Source organism: Rhinoderma darwinii, chromosome 13, assembly GCF_050947455.1.
Source record: "Rhinoderma darwinii isolate aRhiDar2 chromosome 13, aRhiDar2.hap1, whole genome shotgun sequence".
Taxonomy (NCBI): domain Eukaryota; kingdom Metazoa; phylum Chordata; class Amphibia; order Anura; family Rhinodermatidae; genus Rhinoderma; species Rhinoderma darwinii.
In genome coordinates, this window is record NC_134699.1 from 69,639,312 (window position 1) to 69,658,119 (window position 18,808).

Here is an 18,808-nt window from a genome sequence, read left to right on the forward strand (position 1 = left end):
TCCACATATGGTCAGTGGCTACTCCTTGTGCAAAATTCCCGTTGGCGTCTCTGGTTGGGAATTCCGCTTCAGGAGGAGCCCCTGAGGTCAATGTCCATATATGGATAGTGACCTAAAGGGTATCCTCTAGGAGTGGAATCCCCGGCCAGATCATCGGCAACGGGGAATCCGCTCAAAGAGTAGCCACTGACGTCACTATCCATATATGGACAGTTGACAGCGGGACATACACCCAGCCACCCGGGTCAGCACCCACTGAATCAGGGATGGTTGGGAGGTATAGTGTAAAATTGTATCTGCGTCCTAAGGACGCAGATACTATGGTTTCTGTTTGTTTCAGTCAGGTCCCGTTCTGACGGGAAGCTCCGATGGAATGTCAGAACGGGACCGTGACGCAGATTTCAACGAAGCCTTATCTGTGTTTCAGGAAGGTTATTACAGATAGAGCTTGTTCCAAGCTCCCCCAGCACGATGATCAGACAAACGGAGACTATCACCTGCATCTCCAGGAACGCTTCTCTCCCTGTCACTTACATCTTATTCCTTAACAACATTACTGTGGAGAAGAGGATGGTATCAACGGAGAGAGAAGTCGCCTTCAATGTCACCATTTACAATCGGACGAGCCTCGGACCTTACAAGTGCAGAGCCAACAACAGTGTGACAACCAAGTACAGTGACGCGTTCACATATACACTGAAAGGTAAGAAGCATGTGACCAAAATCTACATATTACCAAGGGGTGAATGTTAATGGAAACCAACCATGGGATCGTCAGCTTACTACAGCAGAGAGGCGTAGGTGTACTGACATAATGATAAGAGGGAAGGGGTAACCATACACTCCATGGAGGATGTGGACGATCAGACACTCCATATAAAATGTCAACTACCGGAACTTCTCTATTTAGCAGTGTCAACCAAAAGCTCTATTCATGAAGACATCTCCACGTATAGCATGTAGACAAGCAGAATCTCTCCATAGAGAAGGTGGACGAGCAGAATCTCTCCATAGAGAAGGTGGACGAACAGAATCTCTCCATAGAGAAGGTGGACGAGCAGAATCTCTCCATAGAGAAGGTGGACGAGCAGAATCTCTCCATAGAGAAGGTGGACGAGCAGCATTTATCCATAGAGAACGTGGACAAGCAGAATCTCTCCAAAGAGAAGGTGGACGAGCAGAATCTCTCCATAGAGAAGGTGGACGAGCCGAATCTCTCCATAGAGAAGGTGGACGAGCAGAATTTCTACATAGAGAAGGTGGACGAGCAGAATCTCTACATAGAGTAGGTGGACAAGCAGAATCTCTCCATAGAGAACGTGGACAAGCAGAATCTCTCCATAGAGAACGTGGACGAGCAGAATCTCTCCATAGAGGTGGACGAGCAGAATCTCTCCATAGAGAAGGTGGACGAGCAGAATCTCTACATAGAGAAGGTGGACGAGCAGAATCTCTCCATAGAGAAGGTGGACGAGCAGAATCTCTCCATAGAGAACGTGGACAAGCAGAATCTCTCCATAGATGATGTGGACAAAAATAAGTTTTTCAACTAACATTTTAATCAATAGGAACTCTCCATATAGCATAGGGTTGTCAGGTGAACAACCATAGGCTTTCCGTAAAGAACGTGGACAGCCATAGGCTCTCCGTAAAGGACGTGGACAACCATAGGCTCTCCGTAAAGGACGTGGACAACCATAGGCTCTCCGTAAAGGACGTGGACAACCACAGGCTCCCCGTAAAGGACGTGGACAACCACAGGCTCCCCGTAAAGGACGTGGACAACCATAGGCTTTACGTAAAGGATGTGGACCACCATAGGCTCTCCATAAAGGATGTGGACAACCAAAGGCTCTCCGTAAAGGGCGTGCACAATCATAGGCTTTTCCGTAGAAGACGTGGACAACCATAATCTCTTCGTAGATGCCGTAGACAACCAAACGATTTAAAATAGAGGATGTGGACAACCATAAGCTTTGCATAGAGGATACAGACAACCATAAGCTCCATATAGAGCACGTGGACAACCATAAGCTCTCCGTAGAGGACGTGGACAACCATAGGCTCTCTGTAGAGGACGTGGGCAACCAAAAGATCTCCAATGAGTATGTGGACAACCAAAAGCTGCCGGTAGAAAAGGCTGACAACCATAAGCTCTCCGTAGAGGAGGTGGACAACCTTAAGCTCTCTGTAGAGGAGGTGGACAACCATAAGCTCTCTGTAGAGGAGGTGGCCAACCATAAGGTCTTCGTAAAGGACGTGGATAACCATCAGCTCTCCACAGAGAATGTGGATAACCATAAGCTCTCTGTAGAAGACATGAACAATCGATAGCTTTCCACAGAGGATGTGGACAACCATAAGATCTCCATTGAGTATCTAGAGAACAATAACATTTCCATAGAGGATGTGGACAACCATAAGCTCTTCATAGAGGATGTGAACAACCAGATGGGTTCCATATGATAATGTACAACAATCAGAAGCTCTCCATATCACACATGTGCAGAGAAGAATGAAGAAAAAAAGCTCCTGTTGGTGATATATGCACAATCACGATAATAGGGAGTGGGTTTCTTTTTCTTGTTTATTCTGAACGAACGTGAGATAGAACAACCACTGATAAAAAGAATTGCTACGCGTTTCAACCTAGGACCTAGGTCTTCATCAGGCATATATCACCAACGGAAGCGCCCCATATAGCTCTTTTTCTTCATTCTATTCTGCATTCGTTGGATGCTGGGAGGATCCCTATATACAGGGAACAGACACTGAGAGACAGCTCCGAAGGCCAGCAAACCACGGTGTATTGAGGTCCACTACGACCCGATATGTGAAAAAGCTGTGATGTGCCGACCACCTAGGTGAGCCTTCATGTTTTACCATTTAACAATTGCACCCACGTTTAAAACGTTAATACCCTAGGCGCCGTATTTGTCCTATTTTTTGTCTTAACTAAGCACATAAGACACATGTATGATCAGAAGCACTATCATATTCTGAGATTTCAGATATGGTTTTAAAAAAAAAAAGGACGGACGGATGTGGCCACTAATCTCTCTGTGGAGGTCCATAGGGTGTCAATAGAGAAGCTTGACATGTCATGCCCCAATGGTGGAGTAGACACCTGCCCATATGGCTGCTTTTCCACGTAATGATGGTTATTAAGGAAAGTACAGGTCGTACCCACATGTAGTAATGCATTATATGAAGTAATAAAAACAAGAGGCCACAAAACGCATCAATAAGGTAAATCTTTTGGACAAGGGTACAGCAAAATAATGTGTATAGCTTAAACTCACTTTTGTGAGTTGTGCATGTACAGGCACCTCTCTGATAGAATGGAATGGCTGCTGCTAATCTGGCAATCTTCCGGTGAACCTGGTGTTTCAATGTAGAGGGATGTGGAGAAAACGATCGCTACGTATGTAGCTCTGCCGTCAATGGTAGAAAATAAGCAGAGAGGTCTATTTAAAACTGTATTTTGATTCAAGGACGACGCATTTCAAAATTTACAACAATTTCTTCCTCGGGTCCAAACAAATGCAGGTTTTAAAAAAATGGGTCTGATTAAGTGATGGAGAATGATCCGGCACTGAAAGGGCATGGGTTCAAAGATAAAAAGGGCATAACGTGTTCTTCATCTAATAACAGAGAAAATGGTAAAGCGATAAGTAGTAGCAAGTGTGTGTGGGAGAAAAACATACAAAGATATCCTCTGAACGTTATACACAGTGGAGTCCCATTATTACCACCACCTCCTACTTTTGACGTCGGCAGCGCGTAACCCATGAAGGCAGTGATGTGTGGTGGGCTTGGTGGGTATAGAAGGTGGGGGATCGGCTGTCTGATCACATATCACTCATTGTGGTCATGGGTAAAAGGAGCGATTTATCAGAGTTGCAAAAATGGATGATTATCGGCTTTCGGGGCCAGGGTGTCGGTATTTCTCACACAGCGCAGTTTGTGAACTGTTCTCGTGCTGCTGTGGCGACAGTGTATCGTGAGTGGACAAATGGCAGCATTGTGAATATCCGACATGGAAACTGCGGAGCACCACGTGTCATTGATGTGAGGGGTGAACGTCGGCTACGAAGGTGCGCTAGGTCCAAATGACACGCAACAGTGGAGCAGCTCACCGTGAAAATCAACCAGGGGGCGACCAGACGTGTGTCTAAAATAACAGTTCAGCGAACCCGACTACGTACGGTGCTCCGAAGCCGACGGGTGGTCACTGCTCCTATTTAACAAAAGGTGCATCTGAAAAAAGGCTCCAATTTGCACGGCAGTATCGGGACTGGAGCACCGATGATTGGTAAAGGGTCGTCTTCTCCGATGAGATGAAACGGATGGACGTTGGCGTCAGACGAGAAACATCAGAGAACAAACACCTGGCAGCCATTGCTGGAGGAACACGAGCCGGTGGCAGCAGCGTTATGGTCTGGGGATTATTTCATGGCTTTCTCTGGGCCACTCATCCATGTGGATATGAATCCAGCGTTACAGATCACATCCCCCACCCCATACATGCTGATTGTCTTCCCTGGGGAAGATGGAATCTTCCAGCAAGACAATGCGATATGTCACCCGGCTAGAAATATCAGACAGGAAGAGCACGACCAAGACCTCAAAGTACTTCCCGGGCCCCTAATTCTCCAGACTTGAACCCAATTGAGCATCTGTGGGACCTCAATCGTCTTGTTCGCTCTATAGATCCTCCCCCACGCACCCTCCAGCAAATGTGGGATGTTCTGCAGTCAGCGAGGCGACATATACCGGAGACCACAGACCAGCACCTTATTGATCACTCCCTGCCCGTCTACTGCTGTCCATGTTGCACACGCCGGTTACTCTGGATATTAGCTGCTGCTCATAATAATGGGACTCCACTGTGCAACTACATAATACAAACAGTATAGGTAAATGGCATATAAATACAAAAAAAATATACAGAATTTTTTTTAAAAATACAAAATAATACTGCCCTTTATGCCTGGAGCTGCTGCTAATAACTGTATTATCTGTGTTTCAGGAAGGTTATTACAGATAGAGCTTGTCCCCAGCTCCCCCAGCACGAAGATCGGATGCAGAGAGACTATCACCTGCATCTCCAGGAACGCTTCTCTCCCGGTCACTTACATCTTATTCCTTAACAACATTACTGTGGAGAAGAGGATGGTATCAACGGAGAGAGAAGTCGCCTTCAATGTCACCATTTACAATCGGACAAGCCTCGGACCTTACAAGTGCAGAGCCAACAACAGTGTGACAACCAAGTACAGTGACGCGTTCACATATACACTGAAAGGTAAGAAGCATGTGACCAAAATCTACATATTACCAAGGGGTGAATGTTAATGGAAACCAACCATGGGATCGTCAGCTTACTACAGCAGAGAGGCGTAGGTGTACTGACATAATGATAAAAGGGAAGGGGTAACCATACACTCCATGGAGGATGTGGACGATCAGACACTCCATATAAAATGTCAACTACCGGAACTTCTCTATATAGCAGTGTCAACCAAAAGCTCTATTCATGAAGACATCTCCACGTATAGCATGTAGACAAGCAGAATCTCTCCATAGAGAAGGTGGACGAGCCGAATCTCTCCATAGAGATGGTGGACGAGCCGAATCTCTCCATAGAGATGGTGGACGAGCCGAATCTCTCCATAGAGATGGTGGACGAGCCGAATCTCTCCATAGAGAAGGTGGACGAGCCGAATCTCTACATAGAGAAGGTGGACGAGCCGAATCTCTCCATAGAGAAGGTGGACGAGCCGAATCTCTCCATAGAGATGGTGGACGAGCCGAATCTCTCCATAGAGATGGTGGACGAGCCGAATCTCTCCATAGAGATGGTGGACGAGCCGAATCTCTCCATAGAGATGGTGGACGAGCCGAATCTCTCCATAGAGAAGGTGGACGAGCCGAATCTCTACATAGAGAAGGTGGACGAGCCGAATCTCTCCATAGAGAAGGTGGACGAGCCGAATCTCTCCATAGAGAAGGTGGACGAGCCGAATCTCTCCATAGAGAAGGTGGACGAGCCGAATCTCTCCATAGAGAAGGTGGACGAGCCGAATCTCTCCATAGAGAAGGTGGACGAGCCGAATCTCTCCATAGAGAAGGTGGACGAGCAGAATCTCTCCATAGAGAAGGTGGACGAGCAGAATCTCTCCATAGAGAAGGTGGACGAGTCAGGAACTCTTCATAGAGGATGTGGAGAAGTCAGGAACTCTCCATAGATGTGGACAAGTCAGGAACTCTCCATAGATGATGTGGACAAGTCAGAAACTCTCCATAGATGATGTGGACATGTCAGGAACTCTCCACAGAGGATGTGGACAAGTCAGGAACTCTCCTTAGAGCAGGGGTCTCAAACTCGGCCGGGTGGATGGGCCGCATAATGAAAAAATTGGAAGTTGAAGGGCCGCATTACCAAAAAAATTTGATACCATACAAAATTGTTGTTATTTGTGTTTCAATAATTTTTATTGGAGGTTTACAAGAAAAGGTATACTGTAGATCAAACAATGCAAATTACAGTTGGGGGCATTCCCCGAAGATCGAATCATCAATTAGATATTTGAACTACTATAACATTAGTATAATAATACCGCTAGGTTTAAACTTCCCGGAAATTTGTGAGTTTACACAATCTAGTTTTCCACTTTAAGTGTCGCTAAATGCAGTCTGGCAGCTCAGTTGGCAGCGTTTGGCAGACACAAGAACGTCGATATTGGGCTTGATATCATGCGCGGTAGCCAATCGCAATGTTGCACGAAGATGATCATCTGTAAGTCTTGACCGTAACGCTGATTTGTTAATCTTCATTGAAGAGAAGAACTGTTCATATACGTACGTACTGCCAAACATGGTCATGATCCTGGCAGCGGCATTAACAAGTTTTGGAAACTTTTCTTGAGAGACAAACTTGTAGAAATCTGGAACACCAATGTCCATATACTTATGTTTAAGAACAGTGTCGCACTGCAAGTCCACAATCTGCATCTGCAGATCTTCTGAAACGCAAGCGACGTCTACCGCAAACGGAGTGGCAAAGAGTGCAAATTCAGGTTCAAGATCCCGCAACTCATGAAAACGTTGATCAAACTCTTGCAGTAATTGAGAAATGATATCCGAGTAATAAACTGAGGTGTTGTGGTTCAACTCGTATCGACTGCAAAGCGGAGAAATGTGCCAAATTGCTAGACTTCAGCTGTATGGCCCACAAAGACAGCTTATATCTGAATGCCTTGACACAGACATCATCGTAATCATCTGCTTTTGGCCCTGAAGTTTCAAGTTGAGTGCGTTGAGGTGTTCTGTGACATCTGTTAGAAACGCTAAATCAGATAGAAAAGCTGGGTCAGAAAGTTGGAAAACTTCGTTATCTTTTAGTGCCATAAAAAGCGCTATCACCTGTCTCAAAGCAAAAAATCCCTTCAACACGCTTCCCCGACTCAACCATCTGACCTCGGTGTGATACAGCAAGTCTCCATATTCAGTGTCCATATCGGATAAAAAAAGAAGTGAACTGCCTATGGTTAAGACCTCTTGCCCGTATAAAATGAACCGTCTTAACAACAAAGTCCATAACTTCTTTCATTTTTAGACTTTTGCTACACAGCGCTTCCTGATGCAGAATACAGTGTATTGCACTGAAAGGACTCGACAAAGAAAGCTGGTTTCGTTTTGCTTTCAATAAGCCCACAACACCAACATTTTCAGAACACATTGCTGGTGCACCGTCAGTTGCCACAGACACGAGTTTATCCCATGGCAGTCCTGCTGTGTTAATACAATCTTCGAGCTCTTTAAAAATGTCACGACCGGTTGTTGTGCCTTTCATAGGTAATAAATCGAATAATTCCTCGGTTATGTTTAGGTCTCCATCAACCCCACGAATAAAGACAGCACAATATGCAGTATCTGTTACACCAGTACTCTCGTCAAGCGCTATGGAAAATGCTGCAAAACCTTGCGCTCTTGTAATCAGTTGCTGATGAATGTTACTAGCGGATTCAGTGATTCTACTCGCAACAGTATTTTCCGACAAGCTTATGCCTTCAAACAGTTTCTGTTTGTCCGGACAAATAATTTCACATGTCTTTATAAAACAGTCTTTAATAAATTGGCCTTCAGTGAATGGTCTTGAAGATTTTGCCATCATGTTACTCGCTTTTACTGAAGAAGATTCGCTTGACTTATTAATACTTGAGAAAAAGGTTCGCAGTTTTTTTAAGCGATGCTTTCAGTTGCTGAACCTTTTCATCACGTATTTTGCCAGACAGTGCATCATACTGTTCTCCATGCTGCGTCATGTAATGTCGACGCACATTGTAGTCCTTGAACACCGCGATAAACTGGAAACAAATCAGACACTCTGTCTTTTACCTCTGTGACAAAATATAAGTTTTCCCACTTGTCCTGGAATATTCGTTTCTCATTAACAATCTTGCGATTTTTCGATGACGACGCCATTAAAGACTGTAAAGGGGTTCTCTGGGAATTGAAAAATATGTCCGTTAGCAACCCTGTACTGCCCCCATATAAATATATCAGTTTGCTGCCACATGGAATTATAGTGCCCTCATAGGCATACATTGTATGTCTATGAGGGCACTGCAGAGCACTGTCATCCACATCCACCTCTGCAGAGCACTGTTACCTATATCTACTACTGCAGAGCTCTGTAACCTACATCCACTTCTGCAGGGCACTATTACCTACACATCCACCGCTGTACAGCCACTGCTGCATACAAAGTCTGCTGCCCCCCCCCCTCAGTAAAAATATACTGTCCGATCCCCCAATAATTAAAAAGTGCCCTCTGTGGATGCTGCCACACTGCCCTCTGTAGATGCTGCCACAGTGCCCTCTGTAGATGCTGCCACAGTGCCCTCTGTGGATGCTGCCACAGTGCCCTCTGTGGATGCAGCCACAGTGCCCTCTGTGGATGCAGCCACAGTGCCCTCTGTGGATGCTGCCACGCTGCCCTCTGTGGATGCTGCCACGCTGCCCTCTGTGGATGCTGCCACGCTGCCCTCTGTGGATGCTGCCACAGTGCCCTCTGTAGATGCTGCCACAGTGCCCTCTGTAGATGCTGCCACAGTGCCCTCTGTAGATGCTGCCACAGTGCCCTCTGTAGTGCCACAGTGCCCTCTGTAGTGCCACAGTGCCCTCTAGTGCCACAGTGCCCTATTTAATGCCACACTGCCCTCTGTAGATAGTGCTACAGTGCCCTCTGTAGTGCCACAGTGCCACACTGCCCTCTGTATAGTGCCACAGTGCCCTCTGTAGATGCTGCCACACTGCCCTCTGTAGATGCTGCCACACTGCCCTCTGTAGATGCTGCCACACTGCCCTCTGTAGATGCTGCCACACTGCCCTCTGTAGATGCTGCCACAGTGCCCTCTGTAGATGCTGCCACAGTGCCCTCTGTAGATGCTGCCACAGTGCCCTCTGTAGATGCTGCCACAGTGCCCTCTGTAGTGCCACAGTGCCCTCTAGTGCCACAGTGCCCTATTTAATGCCACACTGCCCTCTGTAGATAGTGCTACAGTGCCCTCTGTAGTGCCACAGTGCCACACTGCCCTCTGTATAGTGCCACAGTGCCCTCTGTAGATGCTGCCACACTGCCCTCTGTAGATGCTGCCACACTGCCCTCTGTAGATGCTGCCACACTGCCCTCTGTAGATGCTGCCACACTGCCCTCTGTAGATGCTGCCACACTGCCCTCTGCGGATGCTGCCACACTGCCCTCTGCGGATGCTGCCACACTGCCCTCTGCGGATGCTGCCACACTGCCCTCTGCGGATGCTGCCACACTGCCCTCTGCGGATGCTGCCACAGTGCCCTCTGCGGATGCTGCCACAGTGCCCTCTGCGGATGCTGCCACAGTGCCCTCTGCGGATGCTGCCACAGTGCCCTGTGGATGCTGCCACAGTGCCCTGCCCTCTGTAGATGCTGCCACACTGCCCTCTGTAGATGCTGCCACAGTGCCCTCTGTAGATGCTGCCACAGTGCCCTCTGTAGATGCTGCCACAGTGCCCTCTGTAGATGCTGCCACAGTGCCCTCTGTAGATAATGCCACAGTGCCCTCTAGTGACACAGTGCCCTCTGTATAGTGCCACAGTGCCCTATTTAATGCCACACTGCCCTCTGTAGATAGTGCCACAGTGCCCTCTGTATAGTGCCACAGTGTCCTCTGTGGATGCTGCCACACTGCCCTCTGTGGATGCTGCCACACTGCCCTCTGTGGATGCTGCCACAGTGCCCTCTGTAGATGCTGCCACACTGCCCTCTGTAGATGCTGCCACACTGCCCTCTGTAGATGCTGCCAGTGCCCTCTGTAGATAATGCCACACTGCCCTCTGTAGATGCTGCCACACTGCCCTCTGTAGATGCTGCCACACTGCCCTGTAGATGCTGCCACACTGCCCTCTGTAGATGCTGCCACAGTGCCCTCTGTAGATGCTGCCACACTGCCCTCTGTGGATGCTGCCACACTGCCCTCTGTGGATGCTGCCACACTGCCCTCTGTGGATGCTGCCACACTGCCCTCTGTGGATGCTGCCACACTGCCCTCTGTGGATGCTGCCACACTGCCCGCTGTAGATGCTGCCACAGTGCCCGCTGTAGATGCTGCCACAGTGCCCTCTGTAGATGCTGCCACAGTGCCCTTTGTAGATAATGCCACAGTGCCCTCTGCAGATGCTGCCACAGTGCCCTATTTAATGCCACACTGCCCTCTGTAGATCGTGCCACAGTGCCCTCTGTAATGCTACACTGCCCTCTGTATAGTGCCCCAGTGCCCTCTGTAGTGCCAGTGCCCTCTAGTGCCACACTGCCCTCTGTATAGTGCCGCAGTGCCCTATTTAATGACACACTGCCCTCTGCAGATAGTGCCTTCTAGTGCCACACTGCCCTCTGTATAGTGCCACACTGCCCTCTGTAGATAGTGCCACAGTGCCCTCTGTAATGCTACACTGCCCTCTGTAGTGCCAGTGCCCTCTAGTGCCACACTGCCCTCTGTAGATAGTGCCACAGTGCCCTCTGTAATGCTACACTGCCCTCTGTAGTGCCACACTGCCCTCTGTGTAGTGCCACAGTGCCCTATGTAATGCCACAAACCACTGTAGATCACACACCCCCTATAGATAGTACCACACAGGGGTGGAATCCCAAGCCAGAGCATGCCGATGCACTGGCCTGGGATTCCTTTGTTCTAGAATGTGCCCAACACACCACACCCTGCTGACAGCACCACATGCCCCTTCTATGTAGGTAGCTCCATTGTGACTCCCTCCTCGGCCGGGGTGTGTAGCGCTGTCAAAGGTGGTGTGTGTGGGGCGCTACTAAAGGTGTTTTCCACTTCATGGGACTGTTCTTCCACTGCTCAACAATGAGTCCGGGACTCGGGACTGACGTAATGAAGGAGCGAGCGCTCACCAATGCGTTCGCAGGAGGAATGACGTCATGAAGGAGCGCTCCTCCTTCCGACCGCCCTATCCTCTCCCCGAGGGCTCAGCATTCGCCGGAGGACTGACGTCCTGAAGAAACGCTCTCACCTCTTCCTGCGGGTCGCAGATGACTGCCTCAGGGGCCGCATGCGGCCCGCGGGCCGCGTGCTTGAGGCCCCTGCCTTAGAGGATGTGGGCAAGTCAGGAACTCTCCATAGAGGATGTGGACAAGTCAGGAACTCTCCATAGAGGATGTGGACAAGTCAGGAACTCTCCATAGAGGATGTGGACAAGTCAGGAACTCTCCATAGAGGATGTGGACAAGTCAGGAACTCTCCATAGAGGATGTGGACAAGTCAGGAACTCTCCATAGAGGTTGTGGACAAGTTAGAAACGCTCCATATGATGTCATGTGAGTCCATCACATGACCAGGACAGAATTTGATCCCCTGGAAGTTTAACATTGAATGTTCCTATTAAATAACAACAAGCAGAGATCTTGAAAACTGTGAGGAATACAGAAAATGTATTGGAAAACCCTATTCCAAAAACAGCATTATTTGTTAAAAAAGGGCAACACCTTTATGGCCCCGTTCTCTTGGGGAAGGACTATTGAAGAAATAGAAATGCAAAAGCCATACCCTATGTAAATAATCCAGATTATAATGACATTCTCTTTTGTAGAACAGAGAAACCAACAAGACTACCGAGCATGGCTGATTCCCCTCCTGATAGTGATCGGGATCCTGGTGATCGTTTTATACATAATATTTGCCAAATATAAGAAAAGTGAGTGTAAATCAACCTGACCCTTATCCAAAACTACTCTTCACTCTAACTACCCTATAACAACGCTAACTACTATAATACTGCCCCCTATATACAAGAATATAACTACTATAATACTGCCCCCTATATACAAGAATATAACTACTATAATACTGCCCCTATATACAAGAATATAACTACTATAATACTGCCCCCTATATACAAGAATATAACTACTATAATACTGCTCCTATATACAAGAATATAACTACTATAATACAGCTCCTATATACAAGAATATAACTACTATAATACTGCCTCCTAGATACAAGAATATATCTACTATAATACTGCCCCCTATATACAAGAATATAACTACTATAATACTGCTCCTATATACAAGAATATAACTACTATAATACTGCTCCCTATATACAAGAATATAACTACTATAATACTGCCCCCTATATACACAAGAATATAACTACTATAATACTGCTCCTATATACAAGAATATAACTACTTTAATACTGCCCCTATATACAAGAATATAACTACTATAATACTGCTCCTATAAACAAGAATATAACTACTATAATACTGCTCCTATATACAAGAATATAACTACTATAATACTGCCCCTATATACAAGAATATAACTACTATAATACTGCTCCTATATACAAGAATATAACTACTATAATACTGCTCCTATATACAAGAATATAACTACTATAATACTGCCTTCTATATACAAGAATATAACTACTATAATACTGCCCCTATATACAAGAATATAACTACTATAATACTGCCCCTATATACAAGAAAATAACTACTATAATACTGCCCCTATATACAAGAATATAACTACTATAATACTGCCCCCTATATACAAGAATATAACTACTATAATACTGCCCCCTATATACAAGAATATAACTACTATAATACTGCCCCCTATATACAAGAATATAACTACTATAATACTGCCCCCTATATACAAGAATATAACTACTATAATACTGCCCCCTATATACAAGAATATAACTACTATAATACTGCTCCTATATACAAGAATATAACTACTATAATACTGCTCCTATATACAAGAATATAACTACTATAATACAGCTCCTATATACAAGAATATAACTACTATAATACTGGCTCCTAGATACAAGAATATAACTACTATAATACTACCCCTATATACAAGAATACAACTACTATAATACTGCCCCTATATACAAGAATATAACTACTATAATACTGCTCCTATATACAAGAATATAACTACTATAATACAGCCCCCTATATACAAGAATATAACTACTATAATACTGCTCCTATATACAAGAATATAACTACTATAATACTGCTCCTATATACAAGAATATAACTACTATAATACTGCTCCCTATATACAAGAATATAACTACTATAATACTGCTCCTATATACAAGAATATAACTACTATAATACTGCCCCCTATATACAAGAATATAACTACTATAATACTGCTCCTATATACAAGAATATAACTACTATAATACTGCCCCTATATACAAGAATATAACTACTATAATACTGCTCCTATATACAAGACTATAACTACTATAATACTACCTCCTATATACAAGAATAGAACTACTATAATACTACCCCTATATACAAGAATATAACTACTATAATACTGCCCCCTATATACAAGAATATAACTACTATAATACTGCTCCTATATACAGGAACATAACTACTATAATACTGCTCCTGTATACAAGAATATATGTACTATAATACTGCCCCTATATACAAGAATATAACTACTATAATACTGCTCCTATATACAAGAATATAACTACTATAATACTGCCCCCTATATACAAGAATATAACTACTATAATACTGCCCCCTATATACAAGAATATAACTACTATAATACTGCCCCCTATATACAAGAATATAACTACTATAATACTGCCCCTATATACAAGAATATAACTACTATAATACTGCTCCTATAAACAAGAATCTAACTACTATAATACTGCTCCTATATACAAGAATATAACTACTATAATACAGCCCCTATATACAAGAATATAACTACTATAATACTACCCCCTATATACAAGAATATAACTACTATAATACTGCTCCCTATATACAAGAATATAACTACTATAATACTGCTCCTATATACAAGAATATAACTACTATAATACTGCCCCCTATATACAAGAATATAACTACTATAATACTGCTCCTATATACAAGAATATAACTACTATAATACTGCCCCTATATACAAGAATATAACTACTATAATACTGCTCCTATATACAAGAATAGAACTACTATAATACTACCCCTATATACAAGAATATAACTACTATAATACTGCCCCCTATATACAAGAATATAACTACTATAATACTGCTCCTATATACAGGAACATAACTACTATAATACTGCTCCTGTATACAAGAATATATGTACTATAATACTGCCCCTATATACAAGAATATAACTACTATAATACTGCTCCTATATACAAGAATATAACTACTATAATACTGCCCCCTATATACAAGAATATAACTACTATAATACTGCCCCCTATATACAAGAATATAACTACTATAATACTGCCCCCTATATACAAGAATATAACTACTATAATACTGCCCCTATATACAAGAATATAACTACTATAATACTGCTCCTATAAACAAGAATCTAACTACTATAATACTGCTCCTATATACAAGAATATAACTACTATAATACTGCTCCTATATACAAGAATATAACTACTATAATACTGGCTCCTAGATACAAGAATATAACTACTATAATACTACCCCCTATATACAAGAATATAACTACTATAATACTGCTCCCTATATACAAGAATATAACTACTATAATACTGCTCCTATATACAAGAATATAACTACTATAATACTGCCCCCTATATACAAGAATATAACTACTATAATACTGCTCCTCTATACAAGAATATAACTACTATAATACTGCTCCTATATACAAGACTATAACTACTATAATACTACCTCCTATATACAAGAATAGAACTACTATAATACTACCCCTATATACAAGAATATAACTACTATAATACTGCCCCCTATATACAAGAATATAACTACTATAATACTGCTCCTATATACAGGAACATAACTACTATAATACTGCTCCTGTATACAAGAATATATGTACTATAATACTGCCCCTATATACAAGAATATAACTACTATAATACTGCTCCTATATACAAGAATATAACTACTATAATACTGCCCCCTATATACAAGAATATAACTACTATAATACTGCTCCTATATACAAGACTATAACTACTGTAATACTGCTCCCTATATACAAGAATATAACTACTATAATACTGCCCCCTATATACAAGAATATAACTACTATAATACTGCTCCTATATACAAGAATATAACTACTATAATACTGCCCCTATATACAAGACTATAACTACTATAATACTGCTCCTATATACAAGAATATAACTACTATAATACTGCCCCTATATACAAGAATATAACTACTATATACTGCCCTATATACAAGAATATAACTACTATAATACTGCTCCTATATACAAGAATATAACTACTATAATACTGCCCCTATATACATGAATATAACTACTATAATACTGCCCCTATATACAAGAATATAACTACTATAATACTACCCCTATATACAAGAATATAACTACTATAATACTGCCCCCTATATACAAGAATATAACTACTATAATACTGCTCCTATATACAAGAATATAACTACTATAATACTGCTCCTATATACTAGAATATAACTACTATAATACTGCTCCTGTATACAAGAATATATGTACTATAATACTGCCCCTATATACAAGAATATAACTACTATAATACTGCTCCTATATACAAGAATATAACTACTATAATACTGCCTCTATATACAAGAATATATCTACTATAATACTGCTCCTATATACAAGAATATAACTACTATAATACTGCCCCTATATACAAGAATATAACGACTATAATACTGACCCCTATATACAATAATATAACTACTATAATACTGCTCCTATATACAAGAATATAACTACTATAATACTGCCCCCTATATACTAGAATAGAACTACTATAATACTGCCCCTATATACAAGAATATAACTACTATAATCCTGCCCCCTATATACAAGAATATAACTACTATAATACTGTCCCTATATACAAGAATATAACTACTATAATACTGCCCCTATATACAAGAATATAACTACTATAATACTGCCCTTATATACAAGAATATAACTACTATAATACTGCCCACTATATACAAGAATATAACTACTATAATACTGCTCCTATATACAAGAATATAACTACTATAATGCTGCCCCCTATGTAAAGGATGTAAGTACTATATTGGTGTGTAGATATTATGTATTGCACAGTATAGGGGCTGTGCATTATGTAACCTCTGTTATATGGTTATCATCTTCAGGTAGAGTTGTCAGTCAGCCGGTTCAATATTGTGAAGTTGGACCAATAAACGGAAGAGTTGGTGAGTAGAAGCCCCTCCCCTTTTATGACAGCAGACTCTGTATCAGCAGGGGGTGATCAGTCATCAGCGTCTCCATTCTCGATTTCTTTCCTGTATTTAGATGGAAGTGAACGCGGGGAGGATGAGGTTGTGGAGTATTGTACGGTGGTGACCGGGAGAGGAAGTAGAGGTGAGAGATAATATAAGGGACACTACACCTCAAGTCTTCAGTTACATGCAAGCTATTGTTCCCTGGCATCAGCCGTTTCTTGGTGAGAAGTGAATATAATCTATTGCCTGCTGTTATCAGCCATTTCATACTGAGGAGAGGCTAACTGTACTGGTCCATCAATGGGATGAGAGACAGGTAGTGTAGACCCCTCACCTCGGTACTGAGATTCTTCTATAGGTCACTGATATCAGCCACTCCACTTATAACGCTCCCGCACCATCTTAAAGGGGTATTCCAGCCACTAACATTCATCTCCTGTCCACAGGATGGATCAGTAAATGCTCGGTTGTTGGGGGGTCCCGGTGGCGTAACCTCCATCAATCCAACACTTACAACTTATTTTGTGGGTAGATAATGAATGATTTTGTGGCCCTTTACATGGGCTTATAATCAGGGGACTGTAGTCATCATACACATGTAAATAGAGCTAAACCAGCACCGATCAATAGGCTAAATCATTGATCGCCGCTTGGGTTTTAAAGTATTACTGGCCCTTTAAATGCCATTCCCACGCAGTGAAATTCTAACGCACTTATATTTGTCATTTCAGGTCTAATCGAGACTGAAGAGTCGGTGGAGTACATGAAATACGCCAAAAAAGCATCATGAGGTACGTTTAATGCTGCTGAGATTACTGGGTGGTCCATACAGTGTAGACCATCCCCTACAGACTGATACATTGTGACGAACCATCACAAAAGGAGAGATATTGGTGCTGCTGTCTAGACCGATACCTTGTAACAAAGCCTCAGCTGTGGGACATACTAAGACAGGACGGTCCTGATTCAATCCCTGGGAGTTTGGGGTTCAGCAGACCCTATGATGTCTGGATTGATGTGTGAGATGGCTACATATGGATTCATACAACTCCCATTGAACGCCAAAATAAATCCATCTGCAGTGAGCTCCCCCTAGTGGTGGCTGCATGCAACTTTATCATTTTATCTGTGCAGAGGATTTGGAGCGCTGTATTAGTTATATATTATGGAATTAACCAGCACGAGAATAGTTACACTACAGGATGCCAAGTGGATAGCGGGTAGTTACATAACCCACGGAGGCCCATTACTGGCAGGGAGGACATTACAGATGTGTCCGCTTCTTTTCCAGAGTCGTCTGGCGGCCATGACACCTCTCCCGGACACTGTAACAGATAACGGAGGACGCTACATTGTATTTACCCTGCAATGTAGCTGGTGACCCCACCCCCAGGACACCTCCAGGATATGTAAACAGTTACTGCAGACAGTCCCTTTAACTATGACACCAGATCCGCAGTCACACCGTTGTCTGGTGGATGATGAGAGTACTTGTTCCTCATAGATTGTAAGCTCTTGCGCGAGGGTCCTCACTCCTCGTTTGTATATTGGTTTTGTCACTATGTAACGTCCGATATGTCTGTACAATGTACCCCCTGAATTGTAAAGTGCTGTGGAATATGTTGGCGCTATATAAAGATTATTATTACTTATTTCAATAACCTGAATCGCTACATATTTACATAAAAGTGCGATCTTATCTGTGCCGAGACGTCTTCTTCTGTTTTCTTAGGTTCAGGACTTCTCCTTCCTCTTTTTATTGGATACAAGTAGTTACAGCAGGCATTTTTAGTCACACGGTCGCCCAGGCTTCATTGCTGTGCACAGTCCCTGCTTTCTCCTCCTCTGTCTGTGGCTCCTCCCCCTGTTTCAAATTATTAATAAAGCAATAACACTTCAAAAGAATGGCGGGCTGCATT

At 43.1% G+C, this 18,808-nt stretch overlaps 1 protein-coding gene across 1 annotated transcript; it reads left to right on the top strand.

The window, feature by feature from the left end:
- The first annotated feature begins 471 nt into the window (after positions 1–471).
- On the top strand, positions 472–18,588 carry MILR1 (mast cell immunoglobulin like receptor 1). Its single transcript, XM_075845256.1, has 7 exons — positions 472–703; positions 5,033–5,308; positions 12,156–12,260; positions 16,800–16,859; positions 16,960–17,028; positions 17,621–17,680; positions 18,181–18,588. The coding sequence occupies exons 1-6, from the start codon at positions 472–474 to the stop codon at positions 17,677–17,679; spliced, it is 801 nt and encodes a 266-aa protein (XP_075701371.1). The 3' UTR covers position 17,680; positions 18,181–18,588.
- Positions 18,589–18,808: the final 220 nt, after the last annotated feature.

Bases quoted from the DNA above. Each gene is read 5' to 3' on its own strand.
- MILR1 (XM_075845256.1), top strand. From the start codon at position 472: ATGATCAGACAAACGGAGACTATCACCTGCATCTCCAGGAACGCTTCT. The intron at 704-5,032 runs GTAAGAAGCATG...TCTGTGTTTCAG, and splicing joins GTTCACATATACACTGAAAG to GAAGGTTATTACAGATAGAG. The intron at 16,860-16,959 runs GTGAGTAGAAGC...TCCTGTATTTAG, and splicing joins ACCAATAAACGGAAGAGTTG to ATGGAAGTGAACGCGGGGAG.